The sequence below is a fragment of the Vulpes lagopus genome, chromosome X (genome assembly GCF_018345385.1).
Source record: "Vulpes lagopus strain Blue_001 chromosome X, ASM1834538v1, whole genome shotgun sequence".
Classification (NCBI taxonomy): Eukaryota; Metazoa; Chordata; class Mammalia; order Carnivora; family Canidae; genus Vulpes; species Vulpes lagopus.
In genome coordinates this window covers 83,267,709-83,281,605 of record NC_054848.1, presented here as the reverse complement: position 1 = coordinate 83,281,605, position 13,897 = coordinate 83,267,709, and the positions used below count along the sequence as shown (strand labels likewise).

At 52.3% G+C, this 13,897-nt stretch overlaps 1 protein-coding gene and 1 long non-coding RNA gene across 10 annotated transcripts in view; one reads left to right on the top strand and one right to left on the bottom strand.

The window, feature by feature from the left end:
* Positions 1–1,668: 1,668 nt before the first annotated feature.
* LOC121482797 lies at positions 1,669–8,629 on the top strand. The gene is made up of 4 exons (XR_005985637.1): positions 1,669–1,884; positions 2,384–2,505; positions 8,241–8,330; positions 8,502–8,629. It is a non-coding gene; the product is annotated as an uncharacterized LOC121482797 (long non-coding RNA).
* TMEM164 (transmembrane protein 164) overlaps positions 5,686–13,897 on the bottom strand; it is a 171,622-nt gene continuing 163,410 nt past the window's right edge. For 7 of the 9 annotated variants that reach the window (XM_041740663.1, XM_041740670.1, XM_041740666.1 and 4 more), the window contains 2 exons: positions 11,911–12,011; positions 5,686–10,210 (listed from right to left, as the gene is read on the bottom strand). In XM_041740663.1, coding sequence (XP_041596597.1) covers positions 10,004–10,210; positions 11,911–12,011 — 308 coding nt within the window. In that variant the 3' untranslated portion in view covers positions 5,686–10,003. The remainder of the gene's footprint in view (positions 10,211–11,910; positions 12,012–13,897) is intronic. The other 2 variants (XM_041740667.1, XM_041740669.1) reach the window with 1 other exon arrangement.

Below are 13,897 nucleotides of genomic sequence, written 5' to 3'. Positions count from 1 at the left end.
TACCCAAGGGTTCACTCTTGGTGTTGTACGTTCTATTGGTTTGGACAAATGTTTAATGACATGTATCTACCATCATACTATCATACAGAGCAGTTTTGCTGCCCTAAAAATCCTGTGCTTCATCTAGTCGTCTCTCCCTACCCCAGCCCCTGGCAACCACTGATCTTGATCACTCCTTTTAAATAATTAGCCAACCTTTATTGAAGACTTCCTGTGTGACAAGGACCACAGTATGCACTTTTCAAAAGCCTTATAAATTGCCCATTTAAATAAGGATCTAGTTCAAAGAAGTTACCAATCCTCTAAGGCCACCTAACTACAAAATGCCAAAACCAGGATTCAGACCGAGTTTGTCAGGCTCTAGAGACCGAGGCTTTTAGCATCCACACCAACGTCTTGATGAGGATAAGGATGAGGATGAGGGTGGCAATGGTGGCAGTGGCGGTGGTGGTAATGACAGCAGATGGCACCTAACATTGATGGAAGCAGTGCTTACAATGTGCTGGCACCATGCCAAGTGCCTTATGTGCGTTATCTATTCAATCTCCACTCTGGCCCCACCCCGATCTGTGAGATAGGTGCTATCATTGTTGTCATTTTACAGATGGGTAAACTGAGGCTCAGAGAAGTTAAATCACAACCTCCCTCGAATGCACAGAACCTACCAAATGGAGGCTAGTGACTATCAGTGAGGGCTTCAACTTGACACCGCCATCTCTCTCTGGGGCTGGAGAGGGTGAAGATGTGGACCAGTGTCTTTGGCTGAAAACTGGTTGGTTTGGGTTTTTGAAGTTCAAAATTAAGGCATTTAGGCTTGACATTATTTGACTCCTTCTTTTACAAGGACATGTGAGGTCTGATGGCACTTCTTTCCCACAGGCAGGGCAGACTTTGCCCTTGGCCATCTAGCCACAGTTATTGTCTTTCCTGTCACAGGAGGACAGCCCTCAGGCTTCTGGCTACACAGCTAGGGCTCAGAAATAGCCTCCTAATCGGCCTCATCAGCTTTGAAGGAGGCCACTGCAGGAGGGGCCTAAGTAGGCCAACACTTTAACCTAGTTACATGAGGGCAGCTGTAATCCAGGCTGATCATGTCTTGCTAAGCTCTTGTGGGTGTGTCAGGGGGGATAGGCGAAGAGGGGGTGGGAGACATCCAAAAACTGCTTCCTGTGCCCATGTACCCCTGGATCTCACTGCACACACTCCTTCCCCTTCTGGAAGAGCCTGGCCTAAAGGCTACAGAGGCCAAACTTAATAAGAGCGGCTGCCAAGCACCAAGGAGGGCTGGTGGCCATTTCCCACTGCAGTTTGTGTCCAATGCATATGCTACTCTAGGCCAATGTGCTGCTCTTCCTTGAAAGGTCTGCTGCCTACCTCTCCAGGAGAGGGTGAGGAAATCATGGTCTTCCTCTGAGGGGGCCAGACACCTGCTCATGTCAATCCAGAGAGTTTAGGGCAAGGTTGGGCTCCTTCCCCCCAAACGCCTCCTAGCTCAGCTCCCTTCTGGCAACACTAGCCCTGGGAATTCCCAATAGAAGCAGTCTGAGCTGTCTGGCCAGGCTGTGGTTGGGAAATAAAGAAACCAGAGGGATGGCTAGCTTGTCTTCTCTGGCTCCCTCCCCAATCTCTCTCTCTCTCTCTTTCTCTCTCTCTCTCTGGCTTCTTTCGTCTCTTCCTCCCTGGTCGGTGGCAGGGTGGGTTTCCTTATGCAGGTGCACCCTGCCGTCTAGCCTTCCTATCCCACAAACCCTCTGCTCCAAGACGTAGCCCAGCAAAGTGAGCCCCCCTCTGGTCAGGAAGCAGAGTGCTTGCCCAGCTGGCATGGATGGTGGCAGGCAAGAAAGGGAAGGTGGAGTGCTGGAAGGAGACCACAGGCTGAAATTTGTAAGTTTTTCCAAAGGGGGACTGCTCTATACGGGGGCGGGGCGGGGGGTGCTGTGTGACTCTCAGCTAGGAAGAGGAATCAAAGGTAACAACTCCGGCATCTCAGCTACTCTAAGGCACCTCAGACTGTACGATGTTTGGTGTATGTGCCTCTGGAAAAAGAAAGCTAAGCTCTCATTGAACTATGGTGTGCCACTGATTATAAGATGTAGCCCAGATTTAGAGATGTTAAAATGCAAAAAAAAAAAAAAAAAAAGGGGGAAGAGATTTTAGAGTCAATGAAATACAGAAAAATTCTTTAGACCCGAGGCATCACCTCTGTTATACACCCCAGAGACCTCAACCACACAGAGCGCATGAAGGCACAGTGGGGAAGTATATTCAAAACCCCAGTAGACTCCGTGCTCTGAGAACAGGCACAGTGACTGCACTGTCTGGAAATGGGGACCCCTGACATCGAACAGGACTTTATAAAGCCATTTGTTTCACTATCTCGCAGCTGCCTTGGAGTTCAGAAAGGTATGATTTGGCGAAGGACACCCGGGGCCTCCAAGGGACAGAGAATCACTGAGTGCCACCTGCGATGCTTTCTCAACTATTACAGGACAATGGCAATCTAGGGTGAGTGGAGATGGGGCTGGTGAGCATGGAAGCAAGTGGCTTTTGAACATCTTTCCTGCTGAAATCATTTACAGAACCTCAAGGTACAAAACAGAATCAAATTGGGAGTTGTTCCGGGTGCAGCAAGGGGGAAAGGTGCAAACCTTACCCACTCTGCCCCGACCCACCCCTCACCCCCAAGGTGGCTTCTCCAGACTCCCCAAGGCTCTGAGGACAATCTCTAAATTTCTGGAGTGAGAGAGCTGCCTTTGTCTCTCTCGGTAAGGTTCTTTTTCTGAAGCTAGATTTCAGTATTTTTCTTCAGGCTTTTTTTTTTTTTTTAATCTCATTTAAAAAAAAAAAAAAAGGCATGAGATGACTCACAACCTGGAAGCCTCAAGTGAAAACAAAACAAAAGTTTGCTTTGAATCATGAGCTGGGGTGAGGCCTGGACAATGAGATTTTTGTGAAAGCACCCCAGATGATTCTAACATGCAGGAAGACCTACATGCTCTTGTCTTGGTGGTTATCTTGCTAGCTCCAACATTCTCGAAATCAGACGGTGTTCTGGAGTGCATGGGAAGGCCCCTCCATTCCCAGGGTGGGCAGGAGACCGGAGAGCCTGAGGGCTTCTTCTAAAAATTGCCTAGTAAAGGGTCTTGTGGCTCCTGGAAAGGAGGGAACAGCTGAAGGGACAGCCAGAGCGGGCAGCACCCCTGGGGCACCCCTGGAACATGAGAAGGGCAGGGGAGACCAGAGAGACCCAGTGGCTGGAGCAGAGGGGCGGCTGGGGAGGTGTCTTTGTAAAGAGCAGCCCTGCAGCTCAGGCCATTGGCTCTATCACCTATGGGAGCTGTGTCAAGGAAGCGTCTGACCTCCTTGTCAAGACCTGCCTCACTGTGAGACTCCTCTGGGCCACTGGCTGGCTGAGATGCAGGAGGAGCCACACGGGAGTTGGGAAGTTGGGAAGTGGGCTGCGGAGGCCCAAGGCCTTTGGGTCACCCGTGAGCAATAGGAGCGGCCTTCCCTACCATCTTCCCCTGGCAAACGCTTAACCTCTTTGCCAGGCAGTTCAGACACCACAGATGTGCAATTGAGATGCCAGGCAAACGCCAACTGGGAGAGAGATGGGTGGGGACAGCCAGTAACAGAGAGTCCTTGACTTTGGACGAGGCCAGCCTTGCCCGTTGCCAAGGTTAGCAAACCACATATCCTATGAGTAAGCCACTGCGTTTGTCAGACTGATTGTGTGCATCTCTGCCCCTCTACTGGCCTTGGCAAACCAGGACAAGGAGAAAACTCACCAGGGGGCAGGGGGAGCACATAGTAAACCTAGCCCCCCAAGCCACTCCCTCCCGCACAAAGGGGTAGGTGACATGTTCTGTGGGCTGGTGGGCTCTCGTCATGCCAACACCAACTCTGTGCACCCCAGGGAATGGAGGAATGACCCTGGTGGGGACTCAATGGCTACAGAGGACACAGAAAAGTTGTTGGGTGACTTGGCCACCCTCCACACAGAGGTCCCAGGAAGGCCTGGCGCTGAGGGCCCCAGGCTGGAGCATGAGGTGCCTAGACAAAGGCACAAAGCTCCACACGGGAGAGCCCATGGGATGGGTGACAGCTTATGTGGCAAGATTTCTCCTGGGTCGGGGGGCAGGCGATGGTGGTGCTTCCCACCATTCTGCAGCACTCTGGGATAAGATGGGTGTTCTCTGAGCAACTTCTATGGAAAAGGTCCTATGCCAGTGGTAGAAGGAATGGGAGCCAACCCTGCCCTCCAGGAGCTCCGTGTGCATTGGGAGAGATGGCCAAAATGCACTGCTTCATAGGGGCTGATGGTGCAGGGAGCACCTGATGCTTGCAGAAGCTAAGCCAAGAGGTACCTAACTCAGAGCGGGGGCTCAGGGAAGCCTGGCCTAGGAGCTGACCCTTGAGCTCAAGCCTTTGGACAAGAAGGGAGACCAGGGAGCAGAGAAACCCACGCCAAGGAAAAAGGCAAAGAAGAAGAAGATTGTGTGCAGCAGGAAAAGTGGACTATAGGAAGTCTGGAGCAAAGGGTCTGTTCTTGTGTGTGGTCCTGATCGGGGAGGGTGGGGGGTGGGTGTGGGGGTGATGAGATGAAGCAGAAGATGTTTAAAGGACCCAGGGAAGCCATGCAGTCAGATCTGCCTTTGTTGCCCACAGTAGAGGGAACGAGATAGCGGGGATAGTAGGGAAAAGAGATAGTGGGTAGGGGTGGATGCGCTGGCCCAGGGCAAAGATGGACATGGCCTGGGTCACTGCTGTTCAGCTCCTTCTGAAAAGAGAGATGCATAGAAAGGCCTCATGACCCATCTTTCTGTCCTGCCGCTTTCAGGATCTAACAACACTGGCCTCACATCCTAGCATCCACTTTAGCTCAGAGCCTGCCTTCTCGGTGTGTGTGTGTGTCCAGGGGGACAGGACTGCTGGTCAGCTCAGTGTGTTTCGGCAGGGATGGCAGGAGGCAACGTGGGTGGAGAACTGAGGGAAGTGGCCTGCCCCGACTAGTGGTTCTGTGGCCCCGGATTGCAGGACCCTGGCTCCTTTATAGCCTGGGTGCCCAACTACCAGCCAACGAGGAGATCCCGTTGCACTGAGGGCGCCACGTCGGCTAACCATGTCTCTTCGAGAAGCAGCAGCACCGGTGAGACACGAGGTAGGGCCTCGGCGTGATATGAAGGCAGGCTAGGCTGATCGCCGTTACTGTGGGCTGCTCAGCGGGTGGCTTTGGAAAGGCAGGGCCAGTGTCGGGTCTCGTTCACCTCCCCGTGGGATAGTGTGGCCATGCTGCACAGTTCTGGTCCGGAGCCACCTTCTAGGGGACCTGGGGTGCCTGGCCCTAAACACGTTTGGTTTCCAAGTCACCTTCTCTACACGTAGTCCTCCAGCCCAGCGCAGCAAGGGGGTTCGGCAAAGCCAGCGGATATCCCCAGAACACAGTCCCCGCTGAGAGCCAAAGGCCTCCTGCCTCCCAGGGACAGCCCTGCTGGAAGCAGGCAGCATGCGTGGAAATCGGGGCCCCACGTCCGGCCGCACGGCTCTCAGGGCAGGGCTCTGCAGGGCGCCAGCTGCCCTTTGGTGGCTGTCCACAGTGTGTGGGACGAATGGCCCCTTATGTCTACGTTTCAAAGCAGAGGGACTTTTAAGAGGGTTCTAGGAAGGAAGGCCAAGACTCCTGGGTTCTCATAAATCTTTTAATAAGAGTAAATGAAGAAAACATTGTAACAGTAAGTCCCATGGGGAAGAATTCTTTATCATTCAAGGATCTTCAACAACAGAAATACCTAAGACTAAAATTCAGGATGCTAAGTACACGAATGAATGACCATTTATTTCCAGAGGTGACTGTAGAAACCATTTCGGTACAATCAAAAGGTTTTACAAAACAGAGAAAACGCTTTATAAAATGCCCCGGGGCGGAGGGGGGAATGAGCAAACTGGTGGGGGGTGGGGTGGGCATGGAGCACCCGAGAACCAGCTTGGCAAAATCCTGCCCCTGCCCCTGTCTGGGGGGCTTACAAGGGCTGGTTCAAAGGGGGACCCTGGGAGGGGTGTGCCAAGTGCACAGGAATCCACCTGGGAATGGGGAGGGATTGAGGAGCAGGGCGGAGGCGTTTGCTGATTTCCTGGCAATATAAGACTACCTTGTTCTCTCCACCACAATAACACCGATATAAATGGAGAAGTCTTTATAGTACAAAACTCACACCGGAAGAAAGCAAATTTCCAAAACAACAGCTTTTGCATGAAACAACTTTTGCTGTGTTTTGTTTTGTGCCATGGGTAGCAAACCAGTGTACAAAAGAATGTCACAGATGAGAGAAACAACAAGCGACTAGGTTTTCCTGAGCACAAACTGGCTCACTCTATATACAGAAAAAGAAGGCTCACTCCCTCTCACCGACTCTACCCCCTCCAAGAGGGCAGGGCAGGGCAGGGCAAGGCAGGGGGTGCAGTGGGAGGACCCCTCCCTGGGCTGGGGGCCTGTAGGACACCCTCCCTAAGCCGGCTCCTGGTCTACCAAAACCAGCACCAGCATCTTGCCCTGTGCTGTCATGCGCAGTTCTCTTCTACCCCATCCCCCCTTCAGTTTCCCAGAGGACAGATGACTCTGGATCGAAAGGGCTACAAATCCAGGGAAGTCCTTCTGGCTGAGGTAGGGGGACAAAGGGCTTTCCATTACACTTGAGCCACCTAGCTCAGCCCCGGTGCCCCACTCAGCCCCAACACCAGTGCATGGAGACAGGGTGACAACTTGCTGTCGCCAGGGAGCTGTGCCCATTCCACAGAACACTGAATTAGCCAGAAGCACAGAGTTAAACCCTGACAGAGGCTGTGGCAAAAGGGTCGGATCTACTAGCTAGCCTGGAGGTAGCAGATGGTGACAAAGTACACTGCCCCACTTAAGCCAACCACCCTGCCAGTGGACAGAGGAATGCGTCCCTGGGCCTCTGGAAAGAAGATGGGCCCGACCATCTTTGGTGTACGGAACCAAATACTGGGAAGATGGATGGGGCTGTGAGCAAGTATGAACATCTCTGCTCTTTTGAGCGGCTACCACAAGCTGGCTAGCTAAGCGGACTGTTCTCATGGGCCCAGTTCGGTGGCCCAGGCTACCCAGGGGCTAGAGAAGCACTCCTTTCCCTTTCTGGGGCTGTTTTAAAAGAAACTGTCCACTTCTATGATTGCTCTCAGACACACAGGCTGGTAGACGGCATACGGAAAGTTTGGCCAGGGTGGCTGGAGAACCTCCTTGGTACCACCAGGAAAGCCCTAGGCAGGAGCTGGAAAGCCTGGGCCCACTGGCATGGGAGTCAGCCTCTAAGGCAGGCTGCCAGAGGTGGGCTCAGGTTCTCTCTCTCCATGGGGCTGGGCCCAAAGTAACAGGTACAGATCACTTCGGGTGCTTGCTGCACCCCAGGACCTCAAACACAAGCCACAAGCCCCTGTGCAGCCTGTGGACTGGGATCTCTCTCTTTTCCCTCTGTCTACCATGTTTTCGAGCCCACCTGGGCCCTGGGAGCCCCGTAGCTCACCTCCACCTCGCCCTTCCCCCAACCCTGACAGGTGTAGCTGTGTCCAGCCTGGCTGAGCCAGGCATGTGGCTTTCATGTTCATCTTTCCTTCCAAGTGGCAGCAAGGTATCAGCCAGAACGGGGCACTGTGCCATGGCCAAGGCAAAGGCGAGTGGTCTAGAGGCACACCGCTACAGGAAAGCCCAGGCTGACTAACAACCTGTGCCATGCCACAGAGACAGGGAGAATGTGCAGAGTCACTATGCCATGGATGGCATTCCGAAGCTGAGCACCTACCACACCTGGGCTGCTGGTCCCCAGCTGAGAAACAGACTATCTGCCTACAGAAGACTCTGTGTTCCGCAAGGGGACAGGACATGCCTCCAGAGGCTCCTCCCGTGACCTCCTTCCAACCTCTCATTTGGTAAAGAGCCAAGGGGCACTGAGACCGGGCACATTTTCCCAACAGCCATCCCTACACGTGGAAGCCTAATGGTGGGCAGGGCAGATCCAGTTGCTCATGAGGGTTCCCTTCTGGAGGAAAACCTGTGAATGGCATGAAGTCAAACTTGGCCAAGCCCTCGAGCATGGCAGAAAATGAAGGTTATGCATCACGAGGAGCCCAAGGAGAGTACAGAAGAGTATTCGGTGTTCTCCCTCCAGCATCCCCTTCCCCCATGAGTCCTGGGAACTGATCATTTCTATGTTTTATGTTCGCAGGCCTCTGTAAGAAGGCAGTCCCTCCTACGGCTACTTCCCAGGCCTCACCTTGCTCCAAGAGACTCTCCTGTACTCTGCTGCTTTCTATAGGTCCGTCTGCTCAAATCACAACCACTGAGTCACTGAAGCTCAATCTAAGTCTATTGTAATATAGTAATATCTGGAATATGGCACCTGGCCCAGGGTGGCCAGGTTGCCTAGAGTGGGAGAGGGGAGGGGGGCCATCAGAGGAAGTCACTGAACCATTTTTTCTGTTCTTAGGCAAACCAATTCTTAGAGCCCACAAGGAGTCAGTAAATGCCCAGCTGTTTCCCTCCTTGAACTCCATGCATGACTGAGCTCAAGTCTTTCAACAAAAGGTCTTCCTTTTGAAGCATTTGAACCTGCACCCATGGGAGCCTGACTTCTTGGTACCTCCTCTGCAACCCAGACATGGGCTTTGGGGGTGGGCTAGGTTGGGCAGTGTGTGATGCCCCCAATGCGAAACAATTCGGTACTGGATCTGGCTGCGGTGACGACACATGTCCCTAGTTTCGGAAACAAGACCAGCAGGATCTGTATCTTCCCCAACCCAGGATGCTGACATAGCCAGTGAAAGCACAGAACGGATGGATCGGAGCCCCTAGGAAGACAGGCCCAAGGCAAGAATTCTCTGAACTCAAACATCCAAAAGCAAGGGAGCAAACAAATTAAAAAAAAACCAAAAGCAAAAAACCCAACTCCAGCTTATCCTTCCTTGAAGCTGCCTTTTAAAGAGTGGGGGGGGGAGGAAAAGAGGGAGGGAAGGGAGAAACATTTATGGGGCACTCAAGATTAAAATGACATCTATTATCAAACATTCAACTAAAATGGAGCGTATGATTCAAATCACAGTTTTCTCACGTTACCACTTACATTGATTAATTTCTAATGCTCACTTCTGATCAGGATATGGGTCACTTTCAGCTCTCTCAAGCAGAATTTACCCAGGGTCCTGCCTAGTAAGAGTTGACATTTTGAACTTGTTCACTTTGGATCTGCCATTGCAGCAACTCTCCATCCCCCCCCCCCAATGGAATCTAGCCCTTGGGCCGAGGAGCACCCCCACCTCCCACCGCAGGCAGCATCTTGGAGGGAGTGGCTGGTTGGCTGCTTGCTTGGAGTCATGCGACACCAGTGGGAAGGCTCTGGCAGGTTCTATTTTGGCCAGGAGCTGGGAAATCCCTTGGCTCTCAGCTTGCCGCTGGTATAGAAACAAGGCCTCAGTATAGAAACAAGGCCTCGGTCCCATGAGGGTGGGGGAGAGGGGATGGTGCTGGAGACAAAAGGGGACCCCCATATCAGCCTGGAGGTCCCTGGCAGTGGAGAAATGAAACCCAACCCAATCTCATCACTTCAGTGCCGAAAGAGCTACTGCTTGTTGTTCCCTGTCCCCTCAACCAGCTGTTGTGAAAGCACCAACAAGCAGAGTGAAAGCCACTGACTACCATTGCCCATGTTAAGGCCACAAGGAGCCAAGGAGCCAGGAGGAAGAGCCTCAGGGGAGGAGGAAGAGTCCAGCCCTCAGCACAACACCCCAGGCTCCAGGAGAGATGTCCTGGGGTGGGGGGAAGAGCTGGGAAAGAGAGAGCGGTGGAAGAAAGGGACAGAGAGGAAGGAAAAAAGAAATATAACAAACATTCTAATGCCCTCTCCCCATGATTTCATCAAGAATTGGGTGTCCTCCAAGCCAGGTCAGGACTTGCTTCCTCAGGGAGAAAAAAAAAAAAAAAAGACAAGCACCTTCAGTCTATTTTCTTGGCTGGAAGCCGGAGCAAATCCAGCAGATATTTACACAAGGGCCCAGCCATGTATGAGAACAGGATGACCAGCTTCCCGTGGGTCATGGTCATGAGAGTCTGGTGTCCCGAGGCCCAGATGCGATACCAGGGGCCGTAGAATGGGTCTGAGATGGCCGGACACAGCATGTTGTTCAAATTCACTTCGGTGACCTGCAGGGACAAGGGAGGTAGAGTGAGCGTTCACCATCCTTTGGCTTTCTCTGGCTTCTGCCAGTTCAGCCATCTCTACCTAATGGGTGGACTAGACAAGGAGGGATTGATAAATCCCCACCTGTTCATGATGGCATTTCTCTGCCCTAGGTTTTTGGGAGTGGGTCAAGGCTAGAGCCCCCGGGAGGTGACGGGAGAGGCCATCCAATGGAAAAGCTGTTGGGTTTGGGTCTAGAGCCTGTGGTCATTCCTAAGCATCTCCTATGTGCCTAGTCCCTGGAGGGGTGTCAGGGGATGACACAAGGGTCAACAGCATGGTCCCTGCCTTCACTTAACTGGAAACCAACCAAGTTGGCATGGGCAACCACACCTGACCTCAAACCAAACAGTGCTCACCAGGTTTCCCCCACCATGAGATCTAAGGAGGGTACAGAATGAGGACCGAGTCCTCAGAGAAGAGTTCACAAAGTCAGTGGCACCCTGGATGGACTCATGAAGGATGGATGGGGATCATGGTGAGGAATGGAGTAAGCAGAGCCTTCCTTATAGGAGGCGTGGCAAGCGCCAGGCCTATAGGTGGGACTGAGCATGGTATGTATGGTGACATGAGGACACTGACCCCTCTGGGATCAAGCGGTCCCTGTGGAGAGCAGTCAGAGTAAGGTGTGAAAGTCATTCTGTTTCCTTCCTAGAGTCTGGGGAGCATTCACCCCATTGGCAAAGAGCTCAAACTCTCCCCCAGGCAAACCAGAGCAGAGCAATACGCCGAGGGGCCGGGAGGCAGGGATAAGAAAGTGACTGCTTCTACAAAGGCACTGGTGACGTCAGTCACATGCCTTAATCCTGCGAGGTCCCACGAGGCTCCACATGGCTGATGCTACATTCATGCTGCTCACGCACAAAACCAGACGTGCCACTCCTGTCCCAAGGACGGCCGCGGCACCTGCCTTCCAAAGCCCTACAAGCCCATTCACATTAGAGACAAGTCTTCGCCACCTCTCGGGGAGGCTGGGGGTCTGGTACCATGTCACAGAGGGATGGAGAGCTCTCTGCCCTCGAGCATGAGATGACTCACCCGGAACAGTGGCAGAGCCAGGACTTGAACTTTCGTCTCCTGACCCTCAGCCCCAAGCTCCTCCTCCTTCGCCTTGCCACCGATAAGACACCCATGCACTCAGCAGTTTGGGGCTCTGGATAATTCAACTACTGAGTCCAGCCATCATCCATGCTCCAGGCGGGTCTGAACACCCCAGAATGCCACGGGAGTTCCCCGACACGGCACTTCCACTAGCTACACAGCTTCAGGGCCTGGGAGCCAGCCCAGTATGGACCCAAGGTCGGAAGCCTCCTCTCCAGGCCTGGGCCAGGGTCAAGGTCCTGCCTCCCTGCCCCAACAGGGTCCATAGCAAACCACTTTCCAGTTGCGGCTCACCGTTTCAGACCCAGGTGGTCCTGAGTGAAGGGCCTCTTCACCTCCCCAGGGATGAAAGAAACAGCTAGTACTGAAGGCTTCAGAAAACTCTTTGGAGAGGCCTAGGCCATGGATCATAAATCAGCCACCCAGACACAACAATCTGACATCCTGGCCTTTGGCATCTTGTATTTTCAAAACAAAACAATACACCAGCGCCAACCAGGATTATCAAGATTTATGGAGAACTCCACACACAGGGGATCAAAGGGGATAGAACCAAACTTACCAGGCCCAGGATCTGCAAGACGCTGAAGTGGTAAAAGAACATGAGGCCAGTTGAGAGAAGGGCCCACCGGAAACTGCTGAGAGGCTCTGGGGTGTAAGCACCTGGAGGAAAAGAAGACACGGTGAGACTCATTGCTCCTCTGCCCCTCTAGGGTACAGGCGCTGAGGCCATGGCCACCACCAGCAGACTGCACCCTCTTGCTGCTTGGTGACATCTACTTAGATGACTTAGGCAACTCCAGATAGCCCCCTTGGCAGCCTCTGTCCTGCAACATACTGCTGGGGCCGTTACAAAGGCAAGTTTTTTTTTTAAGATTTTATTTATTTATTCATGAGAGACAGAGAGAGAGAGGCAGAGACACAGGCAGAGGGAGAAGTAGGTGCCCTGCAGGGAGCACACTGTGGGACTCGATCCCAGGACCCGAGGACCCCAGGATCATGAACTGAGCCAAAGGCAGACGCTCAACCACTGAGCCACCCAGGCGTCCTTGAGGATTTTTTTTTTTTTAACAATAAAAGGAATGCATGCTTGTTAGAGAAAATTTCAAAAATGTCATAGAGGTAGAAAGGACATGGAGAAAATGAAGGAAAACACATCCCCAGTAATCCACTGCCCACATGCGATGCTGCTAAACTTGTGGGTGTGTATGCTGGGGTTGTTTTCTCTGTGCCTCAGGAGTTGGGTGTTTTTTTTTTTTTCCATCACTAATTGGAGTCTTAACTGTATATGTAATAGCACATCCTTCACTTTCAAGGTTGTTTTCATCTTTCCCTCATGTTTCTAAGGAGAGATGTCATTGAGGAAGGACAGCATGGTGCTTAAGAAAGTTTGCTTTCATGCCCCACAGATCTGGGTTCAAATCTAAATTGACCACATACTGGCTGTATGGCCCTGGGAAAGTTGTTGAAATTCCCTAAGTCTCAGTTTTCCTGTCTGTAAAATAAGGATAACAGTCCTACCTCTTAGAATTGTTACAAGGAATGAAGGGAATAATGTACCAAGCTCTCGGGGTTTAGAATTGGGTACGACGTGAGTGTTTAATGAGTATTAAGATGCTATCATTAGCACATCATTATTATCCTTCGAATAACTAGAGAATGTGCCATATCTAATGGCCATGCCATTTCTCTGACCGTCACACAACTCTCTCCCCCTGGAACAGCGAGAATTGTGTATGTTTCTTCCAGCATCCCTAGGAACTACCCTCCCAGTAGGCTTGGATGCATTCCAGAGCTTACAGAGCAGGGATATGGCTTATAGGATGTTGTGGGGTGTCACTCTGAATGGGGACTTGGGCAGTGGGGTACTCCAGAATGAAATGAAGCTGCAACCCTCCACCCTAAGGCAAGAGTGGCAACATTATGTCCTGGAGTAGTATTTTTCGCAAGTTGGTCTTTCACCGATCCATCCATTCATTCACCAGTTATGAGGCACCTAATATGTTCCATACCATGTGCCAACCTTTAGGGATAGGAAGATGAAGAAGACGGGCTCCCTACAGTCCCAGACTCATAGTCTGCCAGGGTGGGGGGAGGCAGACACACCAATCAACAATTAGAAAGCAGTATGGTGGTATGACACCTGTGGTCTGTGCCACATTATCCTGGGAGGACAGGAGTGAGCTGAGGGATTGGGGAGGAGGCATAGGAACAAGGCCTACTTCTCCATAGAGGGGGCACAGAGCAGTCGTGAAGGTCAAATGGGACTTAACCAGGGCCCAGGCACCCAGAGCCAGCAGTTCGCACAAAGGCAGATATGCAGACATGAGCTCCTGGGTGAAAGGCAAGAAAACTATGGGTAAGAGTTGGGGTTGCAGTGGAGAATGTGGTAGGGTGGTAAGCAGGAGTAAGACTCGGACTTCAGCTGAGGGCTGGTCTGAGACCTTAGAAGCCATGCTGAGGGGCCTATGGGCTCCAGCCCATACCTGCAGGGTCATGAGCCCTGATGCCCCAAGTTTCAGGTAGGCAGTTGGCAGCAGGAGAATGGC